This window comes from Nicotiana tomentosiformis, chromosome 2 (assembly GCF_000390325.3).
Source record: "Nicotiana tomentosiformis chromosome 2, ASM39032v3, whole genome shotgun sequence".
Taxonomy (NCBI): Eukaryota; Viridiplantae; Streptophyta; class Magnoliopsida; order Solanales; family Solanaceae; genus Nicotiana; species Nicotiana tomentosiformis.
This window is the reverse complement of record NC_090813.1, coordinates 146,085,750-146,105,488: the sequence shown is the minus strand read 5'-3', so window position 1 is coordinate 146,105,488 and position 19,739 is coordinate 146,085,750. Positions and strand designations below refer to the sequence as shown.

At 34.1% G+C, this 19,739-nt stretch overlaps 1 protein-coding gene across 5 annotated transcripts; it reads left to right on the top strand.

Moving 5' to 3' along the window:
• Positions 1-6,592: 6,592 nt before the first annotated feature.
• Positions 6,593-17,764, top strand: LOC104115608 (uncharacterized). 5 transcript variants are annotated; one of them, XM_018777465.3, is made up of 15 exons: positions 6,593-6,813; positions 8,075-8,226; positions 8,469-8,633; positions 8,799-8,929; positions 9,094-9,238; positions 9,353-9,612; positions 10,860-10,984; positions 13,071-13,114; positions 14,729-14,860; positions 14,969-15,046; positions 15,731-15,813; positions 15,895-16,017; positions 16,293-16,353; positions 16,450-16,628; positions 17,684-17,764. In XM_018777465.3, exons 1-14 carry the CDS (start codon positions 6,720-6,722, stop codon positions 16,615-16,617), a joined length of 1,761 nt encoding a protein of 586 aa, XP_018632981.1. In that variant the 5' UTR covers positions 6,593-6,719; the 3' UTR covers positions 16,618-16,628; positions 17,684-17,764. The 5 variants fall into 5 exon arrangements, with proteins under 5 accessions (XP_018632981.1, XP_033517046.1, XP_070052328.1 ...); XM_033661155.2 differs by lacking the exon at positions 17,684-17,764 and adding an exon at positions 16,999-17,332 and having other exon boundaries at positions 8,102-8,226; XM_070196227.1 differs by lacking the exon at positions 17,684-17,764 and adding an exon at positions 16,999-17,332 and having other exon boundaries at positions 8,093-8,226.
• Positions 17,765-19,739: the final 1,975 nt, after the last annotated feature.

The following is a 19,739-nucleotide window of genomic DNA, read 5'->3' as shown; positions in this document are numbered from 1 at the left end:
ACCTTAACTTCATGGTAGAAGAAGATAAAATCCTTTTTACCCATCCTCTAATATCAAAGACTTCGCCAAATATCTCCGTTGAGGCTTCAATTCAAAGGAGTAGACGTTATAGGTTAAGCAAAAGGAAGAAAATGAAATTCCAGAATTAGAGATAAAATTTTGTAGCAAATGTGTTGACTCTATTTTACTTGTTTTTGTTATGTTAAGTCTTTCCTTCATTCTCAAGCAAAGGAAGATGCTTTATCGATAAAATCTTCTTTTGATGTTCTCATTTTGTCTTAATGCCCTGATTTTACAGGGATATTTTTAGATATGTAAGGGAGAAAGAGGGGAGAGGGAGAGAAAAACTAAACATAGAGAAGCATAAAAATAGCCAATCGGACAAATATTGGTAGCATGTGACATATTGATAATATTTTGTGAATTAACTAATATTAGTAATATTTTGCTATGAAAGGTCAAACTGGATAGTCTTCTCTTTAAAAAGGTCCATGTATGCCTAATTTCTTGCTATCAGGCTAGTCTTATGACCCATGTCAAAGCTCTATATATGTCACGACCCGAAATCCCAACCTCGGAGTTATGATGGTGCATAACATCTACTTGCTAGGCAAGCAGACGTGGAACAGAAAATTAACTGATTTTAATAATTTATAACAAGATATTAATAATGAAAACGATACGAGTCTGAAGTATAGTAAAATAATACCGATCAACAAAGTCTAAACATAACCCAGAAATTGGTGTCACGAGTACATGAACATCTAAAGTGTTACAAACATTGTCTGAACAAATTACACAGTTTTGAAACTCAATAAAAAGTAAAAAAAGGGGAGGAAGGGGACTCTAGGGCTGTGGACACAGTGCAACTGTACCTCAAGTCTCCGTCAGCGACTGAATCAGAGCAAAAGCTATTGAACGCCGCTAGGACCAACTCCTATATCTACACATGAAGTGCAGAGTGTAGTAAGAGTATAACTGACCCCATGTACTCTGTAAGTGACGAGCCTAACCTCGACGAAGTAGTGACGAGGCTAAAGCGGGCCACTTACATTAACATGTACGTAGTAATATTAATAATAATAACAGGAAAGAAAAAAGCAAAAAATGGAAGTAAAGCAATTAATTTGTGAAAATGAACTCGAACCTCACTATCAGAAAGCCCAGAATAACAAGTCTCGTAATCTCATATAAAAATGTTGAAATCAACACAACAACAACAACAACAACAACAACAACAACAAGTACAACACTCACAATCCATTGCGGCGCACAACCCGATCCCACCATATCATCCTTTATCAATATCAAGTATCACATATACAATCCGTTGTGGCGCGCAATCCGATCCCACCATGTCATCATTTATCAACATCAAGTATCCGCCCTCATTCCACCGTTCCAATTCAATGTCTTTCAATTTCTGTTGCGGCGTGCAACCCGATCTCCAAACAATTGTAATTAACATAAACAATTCAATAACTCAATTTACAAGAATTTTTACATCAAAGAGTAAAAGTACAAGGCAATAAAAGACTACATAATAATCAAAGAATCTTTAAAATTCGAAGTTTCTACTTTACAAGTTTATCGGTGTCTAACAAACTCAACAACTCACGCAAATGAAACTACATCTTAGGATGCAACAACAATTACAAAAATAATAGGACAATGTAAAACATTTGACAATCAAAGTGTGCAAGTAAAACGATTAAAGGCAAGTAGCAATTAAGTACAGAGTCATGGAAGGGACGAACAATATAATACAAGAATAAATAAATTACAAGTAACAATTACGGCATGGAAGTCACATAAAGCATGTAACAATTAAGGCATGGAACGAGATAATTCATGAAATAACGAGAAACATGGAAATAAATAGCTTGACGACGTATATACACTCGTCACCTCGCATATACGCCATTTCCTCACATAATCCACACGATACATAGTTCAAAAATTCTTAATTTTCTCAAGTCAAGGTTAGATCCAACACTTACCTCACTCCGCAATCAAGTCAAAGCTCAACCGGGGCCTTTCCTCTCGAATTAGCCTCCAAACCAATCAAATCTAACCAAATATAGTTCAAATAATTCAAAATAAGCTTTAGAAACTACCCACGAGTGAAAAAGATTCAATCGTTAATGATTTTGAAAAAAGTCAACAAAGTCAACACCGGGCCCGCTTGGTCAAAATCCGAGATTCGGATCAAAACTCAATTATTCATTCACCCCCGAGTCCGATTATGTGATTAGTTTCGAAATCCGACCTCAATTTGATGTCTAAATATCAATTTTTCAAAATCCCCAATTTCTACCTAAATCCATAATTTCAACCATGAAAAAGCATAGATTTAAGGTTGGAAATCAATGGGTGTTTATGAAAATAAAAAAAACAAGTTAAAGTCTACTAACCTATGAAGTGGGGATAAAATTTCTCTTCAAAATTGCCTCTAGGCTGAGATCAAACTTGGAAATGGTGAAAAATGAGTTAAATTCTGACTTTGGGACATTTAAGTCACTAGGCGTCAGGCCTTCTTCGCGTTCCCGAAGGGCCTGACGCGATCACGAAGAGTAGCGGCCCAAGTGGCCTTCGCGTTCGCGAGGGGTTGCACACGTTCGCGATGGTCTGTCCCCCTTGGCCATCGCGTTCGCAATCCTGGGCTCGCGTTCGCGTAGAACAAATCCCTGCCTCCCCCGATAATAACTTAACCCATCGCGTTCGCAAATGAAGGGTCGCGTTCGCGAAGGGTAGTCCCTCCAATGCTTCGCGTTCGTGACCTCTTCTCTGCATTCACGTAAAAGAAAACCTCCCCAGTCCCAAGTTACCCTTCGCGATCGCGAGAGTAGCTTCGCGATCGCGAAGAACAACACATCAGACATCAACAACAGTGAAAACCAACAACCTTCTAAGTCCAAAATTGATCTGTAGCCTATCCAAAACTCACCCGAGCCCCTTGGGCTCCAAACCAAACATGCGCACAAGTGTAATAACATCATACGAACTCACTCGTACGATCAAAATACAAAAATAATACCTAGAACTACAAATCTGACATCAAAATGTATGAAATTTTCAATAAAACGTAAAAACTTTCAAATTTATAACCGAGCGTCCGAATCATGTCAAATAAACTACGCTTTGAACCAAATTTTACAGACAAGTCAATAATAGTAAAATGAACATATACCAAGTTCCGGAACCAAAATCCGAACCCGCTAGCTATAAAGTCAACCTACGGTCAAATTTCAAAATTCTTTAAACCTTCAAATTACTAGTTTTCAACAAATCACGTTAAATCAAGTTAGGGACTTTCGAATTCAATTCCGGACATACGCCCAAGTCCCAAATCACGATACGGACTCATCAAACCGTCAAAATACTGATCCGAATCCGTTTACACAAACTATTGACCGTAGTCAACTCAAATTATTTTTAAGGCAAAAATTCATATTTTTCGGAACAAGACACGGACTGCGCATGCAAATCGAGGAACACTAAACAGAGCTAATCGAGGTCTCAGAACACAAAAGTTACGGCTAAAACTTAAAATGACCTATCGGGTCATCACAATATAACATCCATCCATCGTAACGAAATTCTATTTTAGACTATATTATTGCGACCTGAAATCCTGAACCGGAACCTACCGAGAGCGGCAAAAAAAAAAAATACCATTACCATGGAGATTGTAGATTGAATTATCCGCTCCAATTATGGCGTCAATAAGGCGTCTCGCGAGAGTCACGATATGCAATTAACTTTAAAGAATATTAATCTTATGAAATTATGATATGATATATCATATTATTTTAATAAACTTTAGTTGCTATGAAGTGTGCGAAAATATAATTTTATATAAAATTAAAGGATACACCCATATGATAATTAAATAAATTATTTATTCCTTATTTTATTCTTTATTAAATTAACAAGTACTTAATACCATATATTTATTAATGTCACTTTTGATTAATTTGTCTTTGTTTGTTATGATTTTAGTTATATGTGTATGTACTATTTTTCTCATTATACTTCAGATTAAAGTCTTATATTTATATATTTTTAGTAAAATTTATATTTTTTTTCTTTTTTCCCCTTGCTTATTTTTATTCGATTATGCATTACTTAGTATTATTAAATTATCATATAAATTTTTAGTAGATTACCACTTTAATATAATATAATAAATATTATATTATATTAAATTCTAATAAATTGACTTTATCTTGTATGACTATTTTTCAGAATTCTTTCATTATTTAAATTAATCGATAATATTTTTGAGTGTTATTTACTTAATTTTATCAAATAAATTTGAAGTGTGGATTGACTCACATTTATCTTGATTCTCCTTTTTATACATTAGTTTGTTTTATAATATTTTAATTTTTTTCATTTAGCATTTATAATACGAATATTGTTGTATTATTTTTCTAAATGGGTGGTGTTGAATTAGTTCAAAGTTTATACAACGAAGTTCTTTTATTATATGTCACAAATCTACTAATACTTGTTATAATTTTTTTTATTACTTCCAATAAATGCTTAAATTAATTCTTCTTCCCTTTTGTATTTAATAAAATATGAAAGTTTGCCTTTTTTTTAAAATTGAAATTACTAAATAAGATTTAAATTATATCTTTATATTTTTTATTTTTTCTTGGAATTATGTCAATTGTCTATTTTTTATTTTAGTTTTATCTATTATAATTTTTTCTGTTACTTGATCTTATCCATATAGTATGACCATATGGATTATTATTAAAAAGAATTCTCATCTCAAAATCAAATACTCCCTCCATTTCAGTATGTGAACCTATTTGACTGGAAAGTTTAAGAAGAAAAAAAGAAGACTTTTGAACTTGTGGTGTAAAATGAGGCACATATAATTTATGTGGCTATAAATTATTACATAAAGGTAAATTATTTTCAAATTTAGAAATGGGTCATTCTTTTTGGCACGGACAAAAAAGAAGATATGTTCACATAAATTGAAACGGAGGAAGTAAGTCTTATCCTTTTATATATTTTTACACTGTAGTTATTTATTTTTCTCCTTTTTTTTAGTTTCTTATCCATGTTATTAAGATACCTATAGTTTAAAAGTGTCCATATCCTTGCCATCTACTCCAATTATAATATACTACAGATGATCTTGAATTTTTTTTCTTATAATAAAGTTTTTCATCTATTTTTATTCTTATATTCTACTACTTGGATGTGTAAACTTTTCAATAATATTTCTTAGTTTATTTATTATCTTTATTTTATTTTTTAAATTAATTCAAAGTATAAATTCCCTCACATTATCTTCACTCCCCTCTTTCATATTATTTTCCCTACTATAAAATTTTATATAATTATTTCATATAGTATTTAATCCATAATAAACAAAAAACTACATGTGCTCATACTTTACACTTACCAAAATATGGAAGTATTTTTTCGTCTTCGGAGTTTTCTTTTCCAATTCAAAAACTTGGATTTTATTTTATTTCTCAATTCAAAAGCTTGGATAAGTTTTGAGTTGATTTGGTTTAACAAAATAAATAGATAAAATATGTATAGATAATAATAATAATAATAATAATAATAATAATAATAATAATAATAATAATAATAATAATAATAATAATAATAATAATAATAATAATAATAATAATAATAATAATAATAATAATAATAATAATAATAATAATAATAATAATAATAATAATAATAATAATAATAATAATAATAATAATAATAATAATAATAATAATAATAATAATAATAATAATAATAATAATAATAATAATAATAATAATAATAATAATAATAATAATAATAATACAAAACCAAAAAAAATACATAAATCTAAATATGTAGCTTAACGCATATGCAGTTGTTTCAAGCTAAATTTCCGTTCTCCTTTATTTTTAATAATAAAATATTCAGTTTCAATTAATTTATAACTATTTTTATGTGTGTAATTATTTTTATAACTATTTTTATCTTAGATGCTAAAATTTAGAGGCAAAATTTAAAAGTGATTTACTATTATCTTTCAAAAAAATAGTATTTCAATTCAAATATTTTTATCTCTCGCTATATATTTTAAATATGTTTGTTAAATTAACTTTAAACCTTAATACTTTAGATTAACTTTATTTGATAATTTTATTTAATTACGCTTTAAATAACTTTATTCAATCACTTTCATTAATTATGTTTTCTTTTCTAAGCCTTAATTATTATTTTTTCCCTAAAATTACAAGTGACAATATATATAATAAAGTATTCTCTTATTATATATATTTCGGGACAAGTGCACGTATAACTATTTTGAGGGATGATATTTATAAATTAGTCAGTATTAATTTTGTCCTGAAATATTAAACTAAAAATCTCAATTTTAGGGCAATTCAGAATATTTTTGTCCCAAAAATAAAAATAAAAAAAATAAAATTCAAAATACATTAAGTAATTTCTAAATAACAACCCTTTAAAATGGCTACACGTTATTATATCTATCCTAATTTCTTGCTATAGTACTAGTCTTACGACGGACGTGAGCTTTATATAACATCCATCCATCGTAACGAAATTCTACTCTAGACTTATTTTGCGACCTGAAGTCGTGAACCGGAACCTACCGAGACTGACAAAAAAATAAAAAATAAAAAATAAAAACACCATAACCACGGAGATCGCCGATTGAATTACCCGCTTCAATTATGGCGTCAATAAGGCGTCTCGCGAGAGCTCTTCACTCTCATTACAGAGCCCTAGCTTCTCCTTCTCCTATCCTTCAACTCCCTCCGCACAATGGTGTGTTCTATGCTTTCTCTCTGTGTCCCTTTGTGTTTTTCCCCCCTCGGTATCGATTATTAATGCTAGCATATTGTTCATATGTAGGCGTTGTTTATGTACTTTCTCGATTGGCTTAATTTCTAGTACTAGTTGTAGCTAAGCCGTTACCGAATTGCTGTAACTTAGCCCAGCCTCGGTGAGCATACATGTGATCATGCATTTGGGACTCATTTACAATTATGCCCATTGTCTCAATTGCCCAACTTCCTGATTTTTTTTTTAGATTTCGTGATAATAAGAATTGACCATTTACTTATTTCAAGTTCATGTATACCTGTATAATTTAATTAGAGTTTGGTAGATTATGATAGGTTTAGTCCTGACATAAGACTGCTGTTGAATATTAATCCCTGAACCGTAAATCTTAGAGCTATGATGTTAGAGATGGAGCATTTCAAATGTGATTCTAGTTATTTTCTTTTTCTCATTTTCTGCGGAAGCTTCTCTCATTGTTCTTCATGCCAAAAGCAAAGAACATGGGCATGTAAAGATTGGTTAATCACCAAATATATTGACTATCCTTAACAATTCCTATATTGGCCGTATCCGCGGGACCATGTAATAGTGTTAAAATTAGTCTTTTGTTTGATTTTCCATGATTTCAAAAGTTAGCACGCAATGTTTCTTAATTGAAAAAAAATCCAAAATCTTCTCAGAAGTGCTTTTCTTGTTTTTGATTACAAAAGGTCACATCTTTATTAACCTATGATAATATCATAGAGTAGAGATTGAGCGGCTGCATTTTTTGTTCAATGGAAAGCCTCTACTTTCTAGAAAGCCTCATCGTTAATACACTTTGTTATGTTTGACATTTGTCAGGAGTCTCTTTATTTGGTTAGGTATTCGTATGTATGGATAAGTGTGAAGCTTAGAGAATCTTTAGTTTTAGAGAATCCTTAACCTGTCTTAGAAAATACATTATTGAGTATTGCAATGAAGTGAACCCAATTAGAGTGGTATGGATATGGATGATTCATATATCCGAAGCTTTCTAGTAGCCACTTGGCCTACATCTTACGTTTGCAGACTATTATTGCTTGGGAATATTTATATGCTCTTATAAATGCTGCAACGGATATTTACTTGTTTATATACATATCAATCTACTCTCTTCTCCTTGTTGAGTGATCAAGATTTACTGTTATCATTTCTTTATTCAGGAAGAAACAGAATATTGTGAAACTTCGGGTAATTTCTAATGAGCTACTGAAATTTTCAGATTTTATACTAGAATTAGTGTTTACAGGAACTTTTGGGTGTCATAGACATACATTTTATTCAAGATCGTTGCCTTCAACTGCTATTCCTGCCATTTTAGCTGGACTGCTTGGAGTTGGAGGCTTGGATGTAGCTTATGCAGATTCTAATGAGGTCAGTATGCATTATTGATGTTGATTTTTGTCCATAGGTGTTTATGTTGCCATGACGTGTCACTCTGTAATCATGATTAATCAAGCACACCTCATTATTATCATGGAAGCCTTCATAGGTACAAATGATAATACATTTGAATGCAGGAAATGAGCTAGTCACTAATCAGATCTTTGGTGTTCTTAGTTGAGAAAATGATAAAATTTTGAGAACCAGTACTGAGTTAACTTGCTGTTCTATAGGTTAGTCCCAAAGTTCCGGCTTCTGATTCTCTTCCAACTCCAAGCCACAATCCCCTTGAAGAAACAGCAAAAAAGGAGAGACGTAGATTAGAAAACCTGCTCAAGAGCAAAGGAGTGCAGTATGGTTCTTATCCTCGTTTTACTGTTGCTGTAAAGGGTCAAAAGGTTATTTTCTTGCTTTTTCTTCTAGACAGTAGACGCTCAAAGTTTTGTTTGCTTGAGCCATTTGGCACATTCTTCAACAGCTTTAACTTTACTTTTCAAGAGGAATAAATTCATTGCAGACTATGGCTGAGTTTTCACCCTAACTGAATTCATGCAAATTTGCAGGTCACTATCAAGTTCCAAGTTCCTCCAACCTGTGAAATTCCGCTACTAATTGCAAATCTTGTTTCACGACTTGGGGTAAAACTTGAAGATCCTAGTGCAGCATCAAATATGATGTTACGGGCATGGGACAGGTTAGTTTAATCTCTGCTTTAACGATGTCTGATTATATTGCTCCATTATTACAGTTCATGTCATTTGGAAAATTTAAATTGCATTTTAATATTCATAGCCTGTCTTATTTGCTTCATCGAGTGAATGCCCCTAATTTCCTTAAGGTTTATTCTGTCTGTCGCAGTGGGGTTGCCTGGCAACTGGCACTTAGCCGTCCTCAGAAGAAAAATGAAACTGCAGCGGAGCAGGCAGGAGGAAAGGATACAAATCCTTATGAGGGAGAATTATGCATTCTCATGTTTCGTCCACTCATTAGCGCCGACAAAGCTGTACATCTCCTTACCTTTTGAACCACATTTGTTGGAGTCTCTTGCATTACTGTGCTTCCTCTTGCTTGCAAAACCTGGCTTGACAATAATGAGAGTTTCTGCAATTATGTGCAGGAAATTGAGTTTATGAAGCCTGGGAGCTTTACTGATGAGGAACTTGACGCTTTGGTATCTGTGCTACAACTAGCAGGACAACAAAAAACAGTGGACTTGGGAGCAAGAGGGGATGCTGATCGAGTTCCTTCTGTAGATAAAACAGTTGCTACTCTAGAGTCTATGGGAGTAAAAATCTTTGGTATTAATGCGTCCAATAGTGGTAATCCAAAAGCTGATATTGCCTGGGATAATATTGCTGGATATAGTTTGCAGAAACGGTAAGTGACTCTGATTTGAATCATCACATTCGTGCATTTTGGTTCTGCAACTGTGGTTCAAGATGAAGTATTTATCTTGTTCCGAATTAGCAAACTGTTAAACTGGAGATAAAAAATTGGTGTTTGTTTTGGTCTTTCTTTTCCCTGAAAGGTAGACAATTTGGATTATCTAGACAATGGAGATGAAGGGTGGGAGGAAGGTAATTAAAAGAGAAATATCGGTTATTTCCCTTGTTTGATAAGGGAAGACCATTTAGGTGGCATTTGTCCTGAAATTCTTTTAGAAATCTTGCAAAAAGTTTTTCCAACGATGTGTTTATTATAGCTTTTTCAAGAAGTTTTTGAAAAACAGTTTGTAAAGGTCTTTTTCCCTAAAGTTCTCTTTAGGGTGTTTTATCAAGAAAAGGTCTTTTTCCACCCACAAATACTCAGAAATCTTCAATAAAACTATGGCTATCCAATACGTTTTCTTTCTGCACAAACTTTTTTCCCACTTTCACAACTTTGCCAAAAGGTTGTCCAAATGGCTACTTTATTTCCCCTTCCTTGCCCTAATCATCCCTTTGATAAGTAGGAAACGTGATCTAAAATAACAAACGAGAATTCACACAATTATTTGATCATACGAGAACATCTTAAATGACAAGCTAGAATGTTTGAAAAGTTTCAAATTGAGTAATGGCCCTTTGTCAAGCTTTAGATGGATCTTCATATGGACAGTAGGTGCATGTGATCTTCCAAGTCTGTGATATCAAAATACTAGTAACGTGAGTACCAAGCTTACCTTTTCTTTCTTTAGGTTGTATTTTTGACAAAATATGTGTTTCTAAATCTAGTGTGACAAATCCTTCCTCTAATCTAGATATTTGTTGCCTAAATCAATTGCTTTATCTAATAAAACCATACCCTACCATTTTCAGTACTAGACATGCATAGTTAGTTTGGATTGATTTAATTCATGAAAAAAATGTAGAGTTGAATGTAGCTGTTTCAACAATAGCATATTTGAAATGTTCTCAAAAGAATAATAGTATATTTGAAATCATGCAAGCGTCTAAGTGACATTGACATCAATACTAGTATATACTTTATTGGTGAATGTGCATGTGCCAAGAATAGTACAAGTTTACTGGTGAATCTACGTCTCGTCGAGCATATTACAAGTTTAGTGGTGAATGTACCTGTCGTCAAGAATAGTATCTACATTGTCTTGAAGTGTCACCTTTTGTTGATTTTCTAATTTGTAGGGAAATTGAAGATACAATATTGCTAGCTTTGCAAAGTCCTGAAGTATATGATGATATTGCTCGTGGGACCCGGCGCAAATTTGAGACGAACAGGCCCCGAGCAGTCTTATTTGAAGGTCCACCAGGTTTGACCCCTATGCCTGAATGTTGAATGCATATATCTATTCAGTGCTGAGCCTATTCAAAATATATTGCTCTGATGCTCTTGCATTTATATGTGTATTTATGTTATCAGCCTGTTGTAATTATGATGCTCAAATTTTACCTTTCCTTTATATTCATCTTGATGCTTTTGTATTTGTGGAATCAGCCTGTCGTAGTTATGATGCCCAAATTTTAGCTTTCCTTTATATTTATCTTGATGCTGCTGACATGCTAACAATAGCTTTGCCTACTAGCGCTGTTAATTTTTCTTTGTTTAATTCAATGGTGGATGGACATGGAATGACCTAACTTGAGTTTGACTGCTTTTATTTCTTGCAAATCTATTCTAGTGTGCATGTGGGAAAATAGAGATCTTCCAAACCTTCTACTAGCTTTCTTTTCTAGTGTGCATGTTTTTTCTTTGTTTATTTTTCCTTTTTGTTTTTATTAGCTTTCTTGTCGAGGGGGTTTGAATTTGCCAAGTTGGCATGAGCTAATTACACCAGCAACTGTACATGTAAAAAAATGACAGCCTGGTGCACAAAGCATCTCGCATTCACGTAGAGTCCAGGGAATATAGTTTAGAGTAAGATGTTGGTCCCACAAGGATTAGTTATATATACTTTACAAACTCACCTTGCCTTTAAATTATCTGGAAATTCGATTAATTGTAGGTGTATATGTGAATCTGCCAATAACTATTGAACAAGTTAACTTATGGACACATGAAAGAAGGGCTAGGATTAAGGCTTTAACAGTGATGAATGAGATGGGCAAATCAACTTCACTCTAATGGTAGATCAAAGATTCATATGCATATTCTTCACTTTTTAGCTCAATAAATATAATTGGTTCTCTCAATACTATAAACTATTATAAGCTCAGGAAACATATTCCTTTCTGTTAAGTTATGTATTTAGATTAGATCGTTCATCAAAGAGAATGCATTAAAAATCGTATTAACTTACATCAAGTGGTAGGATTCCAAATATACTACAATGTCCTCTATTTTGATAGATCTAGCACAAAAGGCTTCTTCCTCAGTTAAGGTCTAAAAAGACCATCTTAAATACTTTTGCTTTATTTGAATCGAACAAGGTTATACACTTATATCCCTCTTGATTTAGGATTTATCCCACCATCAAGTGTACAAGCCAAAATAATGTAATATTAGATGGCTAAGGGCCCTCACCAGCTATCATTATCTATTGCTCAAAACAAGTCAAACACACATGGATCTACTGCTTAATGCAAGCACAAATGAAGGTCTAATTATAAAACTTCAGATCTGAACAAAAGGATTCATTATTCCCTAGTAAAAAGTGCTTTCTCCATTATGGAGTTACACGTGATAAGGGAAAGCAAAAAAGTTGAGAAGATATGATAGAAATTTCAGATTTTGGATCTCTTTTTTTTTGGCCTCTTCTTTCTCCCTTATATCTCTCAACAATGAGTGGTGTCAAAGCTTCTATCTCCAAAGTTCCAAAAAAGTCCCTAAGTATCTGAAAGTCCATGTATCGCACCAGCCAGGGGCGTATGTAGCATTAAGATGATGGGTTCAACTAAATCCATAACTTTCGATGCAGAGCATAAATTTATGTGTAAACATTTACTAAGATTACAACAAATAGTAAATATTAACCCATAGCTTTAAAAGTACAATGGTTTCAATTCTAAAAATCTTAAAGGTTGAACCCATAGAGTTTAAATCGTGGATCCACTCCTGGCACCAGCCAAAAGTAACTTGAGAAGATGTCTGCCTGTGGCAAACACCATCAGGCGCCTTGACACTCACTTTCGGGCGATACAGCCGGCACAACGTCTCGTGAAGCTGAGTTCAAATGTGATCACTATGGCGCCTGGGAGTCCTACTTCCATCCAGTGGTTGGGCGTTGAGCCCTCCAAAATCTTGACTGTTTTATTTCAGATTTGCTTGGACCCTTATGCAAAACCAAAAAAACTGAACATTTTAATTAATTTTGGGGGGTCTGAAGGGTGGTTTATTCCTGCAATATCCACCTCTGCTAGGGAGTTAATAATGCTTGTTCATCTATGTACTTCTTTTAGGTACTGGAAAGACATCCTGTGCACGTGTTATAGCTAATCAAGCGGTACGCCAGTTAACTCTTTTATAGCTTCATCTACCATTTTGTTGGTTTGTGCTGTTGTTCGCCATCACCTGCAGATGTAGGTTTGTCAATGTAGAACACATTGTCTCTCTGTATTTATATTATGCATACTGGTCTTTGATTAATTTTTCTTGCTGAAGATCAGATGTTATATCTAAGAAGAACCCTTGATTCGCAAGAAATTACTGATTTCTGTCCTAATCTTAAATCATTTGTCTGCCATAATAAACCCATCCAATGAACCAAGTTCAGAATATGGATAGTGTAAATTAGTGTACATAAACCTTGTCACGCCGCAAAATGGACTGCGGCGTGACCGGCTCCCAGTGCCTACCAACTTGCACCGAGCGAACCATTGTAGCATAATACATACCCCAACTCGTAATTGTGTAGCTCAATCCATTTAATTAATTACAATATTAGATGAGAGAAATGAGATAAGCTTCATTAACAATAAAAGTTCTTCAAAAGCATAAACTAGACATAAGTAGAAATGTCATCCGCGATGCCATGAGTACCGATTACTCCAAAATAATACAAATCCTCTATGGAGCCTCTATGACTCTACAAATGAAATAATAAAGTTACGGGGCTTGCCCGCGCTATACAAAATTATACAACTGAAATAAAGTGGTCCCACGAGTACGAAGGTGGGCTCACCAAAAGAGAGGAAGCTGCAGGAACTCTAGCCTATGTGCTGACCATCTGAAGGAAAATGCCAGCTTATGCATTTCGGTCGTTGAATAGATGTAAACAAAAATTGCTTCTATGACAGATATTACTTTCCTGAAACTTAAATTCAATTTTTTGCATCTTAGCAGGCTTTTCTCTGCCGCTGCATCACAAAAATCATCTATGTCCATTTATCCCAAAAAATAAACCATAAAAGAAATTTAATTCCATTTGCTTTTCACTTTAAAAAGCAAGTGTCCGAACCACATGTATAGGGAGAATGTCTAACCAAGTAATAAAATGATTCATACGCTCGATTTATGTCGGTGGTTGCAGGATTCTTATAGAGTGCAACCAGGATGAATCTAAGAGGTGGATCTATACAGAGGTTTTAGGGAAAATTTGGGTTAGACTATTAGTCAGTGATGTCACGGGAGTAATAGCACGTGCTGTACCCGCCAGTATGTAGGAACTAGGAAGTTAATACTAGTATTTTTATGCGATTTACCTTATAAAAAAAGTATTTATATGTGATCTATGTACTTGATAAGGCTCAATTAATATTTCTGTTACCTTCAGGAAAATAGTTTTTGCATCCACTTGCTTCCCTCAATCTTGAACATGACATTGCCTATCTAGGTGAAACTTCGTAGTGCAAATGTGCCCATGTATACCGGGCCTGGCATCGTGATTATCTTTTTACGTGCTTCAACAATTAGAGATCCATACCCCCATAACTAAAAAGCAGGAAACTTATAATCGTAGAGACAGCGTGGCGAGTTAGGCAGGGTCATGGGTGTTTTGGAGTTTTCATGTTAATCTATTCTAGGTATTACTTTTCCACCTTGCCCTGTGCAGCAACAATAGTTGTGCGGCTTTACAATATTTTGGTTGGTTTGATGAGCTTCTCTTCTGATGTTGCAGGGTGTGCCATTGTTATATGTGCCGTTGGAAATTATTATGTCAAAGTATTATGGTGAAAGTGAACGCCTGTTAGGGAAGGTGTTCTCACTTGCCAATGATCTCCCAAATGGTGCTATAGTGTTCCTTGATGAGGTAATCCCTGAGACTGCAGAAACATAATTCTCTCTATTTAATGTTCAAGATTGTCTTCCAACAAATCCAATATCCTTGTATCAATTTTTTGAACCACACATATGGCAGGTTGATTCTTTTGCCACTGCTCGTGATGGCGAAACACATGAAGCAACACGCAGACTTTTGTCAGTGCTATTACGGCAGGTATTGTTGGAAATCCTAAATATACTTAATCACTAGCATTAGTATATGTGCATGTGATATGTGAAAGAGTTGCAAAGGTTCAGACATAGTTAGTACCCCTCAGGGAAATTGTTAATATTGTATAATACCCTGAAGGAAATTGTCAGTACTCTCTTGTAAAATACAGAAGGGCTTTGTAACTCGAGTCACATTGTGGAAGAAATCACATCACCTAGCTTTATTATGGTTTATTATTGGACCATAGCTCCCTGTATTGCTAGACACTTGTTGGAAAAGATTAAAGGAAAAATTTGAGCTAATAGCTTCTTAAAGGATGTCTTGGAGGATTAGCTTGAAACAAATGTTGCTTATTTTAGTTTTATACTCCCACTGTTTTATGTGGCTTAGTTTGACTGGGCACAAAGTTTAAGAAAGAAATAAAGATTGTTGGAACTTGTCTTAAACCATACCATGAGATTTCTGTGGCGCTAAAAACATGCCATTAAGGGTAAAAGAAACTTAAAATTAAATTGTTTCCAAATATGAAAAAGTGCCGTTATTTTTTGAATGGACTAGTAAGAAAAGAGTGCCACATAGAATAATGGGGAGTATTCATTTAGAAAGTGCTTCTACTGCTACATTTATTAATATGATGACCATTAGAAGGATTCATATGGTGGATTCTTAAAAATTTACTTGGTGCAGATTGATGGATTCGAGCAGGAGAAGAAAGTAGTGGTAGTGGCTGCTACTAATAGAAAGCAAGACCTTGATCCTGCTTTAATTAGGTAAATGAGGTTTTAGATGTCTGAATGATACCTCATGAAATTTTGGCTCTTTCTGATTCATCATTTTCCTGTTGATTCCAGCCGATTTGATTCCATGATTAGATTTCCGCTACCTGATCAACAGACTCGTCAGGAAATAGCCGCACAGTATGCAAAGCATTTGACAGACTCTGAATTATCTGAATTTGCAAGAGCCACGGAAGGGTAAGAATTTATTGTTCAACCCTCTTCACTCTTACAACGAATTAAAGTGCCTACTTGCAGGGATTCTCAAGTTCAGCAGCTGAGTTGGAAAATGTGGTTCAAGCTAATGTGGTTCTCCAGTTCAAGTTTTCTAATAGTTTCTTAGTATTCTTCCACTATTTTTTGCTTTTATTTCCTCAACTTGGAATAGTTGTAATAGATAGTACTAGTTAGCATAGTACTAGTTAGCAATAAGTGAAAGTTCTGCTGATCACTCTTTCGGTTACTAACTTCAGATTGTCTGGGCGGGACATGAGGGATGTCTGTCAGCAAGCAGAGAGACATTGGGCATCAAAGGTGTCACTTTTATATTTAGACTAGATTTGTTCTGCTTCTCTTTATTGGATATTGACATTCTCCCCCTTTTACTCTTTCTTGGTTTGGATGCCACAGATCATTCGTGGTCAAGCTCCTAAAGATGAAGGTATTGGCGGTTCTCTTCCCCCTCTCCAAGACTACATTGATAGTGCTAGGAACCGGCAAAGAGCTCTGCTTGATATTGAAATTCAGAACCGAAGCATGAATCCTGCTGCAAAGAAGCCTCAGTTTGATTTTGTATAATATATCTTCAGGTATGTCATCTCTTGTATGTGCATATAAAACGCTTCATTCCTCACTGTAGTGATTATCATTGGGTGCTATGCAATTAATTATTCAGATGGCCCTAAAGGCCTCCATTTTGGCTATAGGTTTATGTATGATGCCTGCAAGAAAAAATGTGTTCAATACCATATTCTAAAATTGTATATTACAGCATATATTTCCTTCCTTGACATTGAACCAGTGTTCAAGTCGGTTCAGCCCATTGGGCTGAAGTGTTTAGTTGTAGCAGTTCATTTTATTCGAAAGTTAGCTTATGCTTACAAAAATACGTACATTAATTTTATTTGTAGTTGTTTTCTTTAGCTTTTAATTGACGAATTTAAATTGCCAAATGAGCAGATTCTCATCTCGGGAAGTCAGAACTGCCTGCGGAAAACATTCACAAAAGTTGGCTCTGTGGCGTGAAGACCATGCGAAGATGGGTGTAAGTAATACCAAATACAGTGAAACCTCTCTATAACAGCCTCGTTTGTTCCGAATTGTTTTTGGCTGCTATAGTGAAGTGTTGTTATAGAGAACATATATTATAACATAACATAAAAGATTGGTTCCAAAAAAAACTTGGGCGTAAAAGTGAAGTGTTGTTATAAAAGATGACTTTTATAGAGAGGTCTGACTGTACTAACATATTTGTGGAATCAATGCCCTTAACTTATTATAGATTCTCAAATCATATCATGCAGTCAAATCCCAAGAATAGTTCTGATCCAGAAGTCCATTGCTAGAAGTACACATAGCGTGTAAGGACATATCCATACTTAATTAACAATCCTTATGATGGAAATTACTGGAAACGTATATATGGGTGTTGAGAACGACAAAATTGTGATCTTTGTTATTAAAATGTGTAAATAGGGAGTCTTTTGCATGTGGAAGCCTGTTTTGCGCTATCCTTTTATTGGGGTCCTTGTTTTGCTCATCAGCCTTTTATTAGGTGTCCTCATTAGCTGCTTTTTTAGTATTTATGTTTGCTCTTTTTCTTATTTCCTTTCCACGCGAAGGACCTTGGATTCTAGATGTGCAACTGTTTGGTAGGCAAGGATTGTAGCAAATTCACTTATAAATTGGACGGATTTGGTACTGGCCGTGTTTGAGGTACACCACAACTTGTGACTTGGTTAGAGCTTTAGTTACGATAAAGTATCTTAATTCTTAACTAGATAGTGTGTAAAAATGTCCTAGTAATCTAGATTCGGTGCTTCTTCTGCATCAGTTAACAGAATTTTATCGGATGTACCCGAAGAAACAGGGCCCACTCCAAGGATAGTCATTATAAGTTGAAAATGAATGCACGATTAGGGACGATGGGAGTAAAGCATGTAAATCAGTTTCCCTTATTGTTACAATTTGGCAGAGAAGGAAAAAAACAAAAAACAAAAAGGGGGATTTTTTATTTTTACACTACAGAGCATAATCCCAGTATTTATTTTTTACAAGTTTTAGCATGTTTGCACTGTGTAGTCTATGTATGTATATTTATTGCATAATCTGTGAAAAATAACCACTGATTATACACTTATTTTTTAACCGGCTGGCTAACAAATATTAAGCTCTCAAAAGAAGGCAACAAGTTGAGGAGTTAAAAATAACTTGAATTCATTCTAAAAACATCAGGATCTCTATAATAGCAATGACACTTGCAGTACTATTATCTTATTATTGTTATATTTTGGTAATTTCTTATTATTGTTATTGTTATCGCTGCTACACCATATATAACTTGATCATTGAGTTCACTAATATCATGGAATGTCAGAGAATAAAACATTTTGACTTTACGAATAAAACTTGTGGTTCAGACCAAACTAAGATAAAACACAACGTTTCTTGGAAATCATAATCTTCGAGAGGTAATTGTCCATTAGTATTTTACCTGTTCTACGATTTTACCCAAAGTACTTAATTTTGCTTTGCATAAAAGGCGAATATTAAAAGGAATCTTACAGAAATGTCTCAAATAAGTTCTAACTTAGTAAAAATTGCATGGGGCGTCCTATTTGGTCGCCTCCATTTAACTTATATTCATTTTTTTAAAATTATTTAACATATACCCTATTTTTGACAACTTCAGATCCTGCGACCTATGTGCTCCTTTCTTCCTCTTCTTTTCCTCTTCTTCTTTTCTCTCTCAAACATGTTATCCTGTAGGTTACACATGTGATCGTTTCTGGAAATTGGACAAAGCGACAAATCAAGAAGAAAGAAAGACTCGCCACTGCCTTTCAAACATTAATACATCCCAACACAAAATACGTAAATAATAAAACAAGAGTTTATTGTCAAAACTCGAAGAAGCATCAACTGAAGTTTGGGATTGCAGGGACAAACTTCAGACATTACCAGGTTAAATTTTGTCTGAAGTTTGCAACTATCATGCCAGAAAAAATTATCTGAAGTTCAAATATAACAAGTTGATTTTGTTTGAAGTTTGCACTACAAATTGAAGAACTTCAGACTAATTTATCTGAAGTTTGCACCCCAACACAAAGTGCGTAAATAATAAAACAAGAGTTTATTGTTAAAACTCGAAGAAGCATCAACTGAAGTTTGGGACTGCATGGCCAAACTTCAGACATTACCAAATTAAATTTTGTCTGAAGTTTGCAACTATCATGCCAGGAAAATTATCTAAAATTCAAATATAACAAGCTGATTTTGTCTGAAGTTTGCACTACAAACTGAAGAACTTCAGACTAATTTGTCACTACGAATTGAATTTTTTTGATTGCTTTTGCAAGTCAGGTCAAATTTCAGACAAAAATATCTGAAGTTTTAGTTTGATAAGGTCACACTTAAGGCAAAAAATTCTGAAGTTCAAACTTCAGACATAAATTCTTGCTACTTCAGGCCCCGTCTGCCTGAAGTTACCCGAAAAGTGGGTACGCTTGCAGTTTGTTTTGCAAAGCGGGTATAAGTTAAATTATGACCCAAAAACTGGGTATAGATGCAAATCCCCCCTTACCAATCTCTAGTCATTAATCACGGGCTTATCAAAACTAGCCAAGCACATATAAAAATTTAAAACCCAAATAAATAAGGTTCTTTCTCTCCAAGAATCCACACGCAAAGATCTCCTTTCA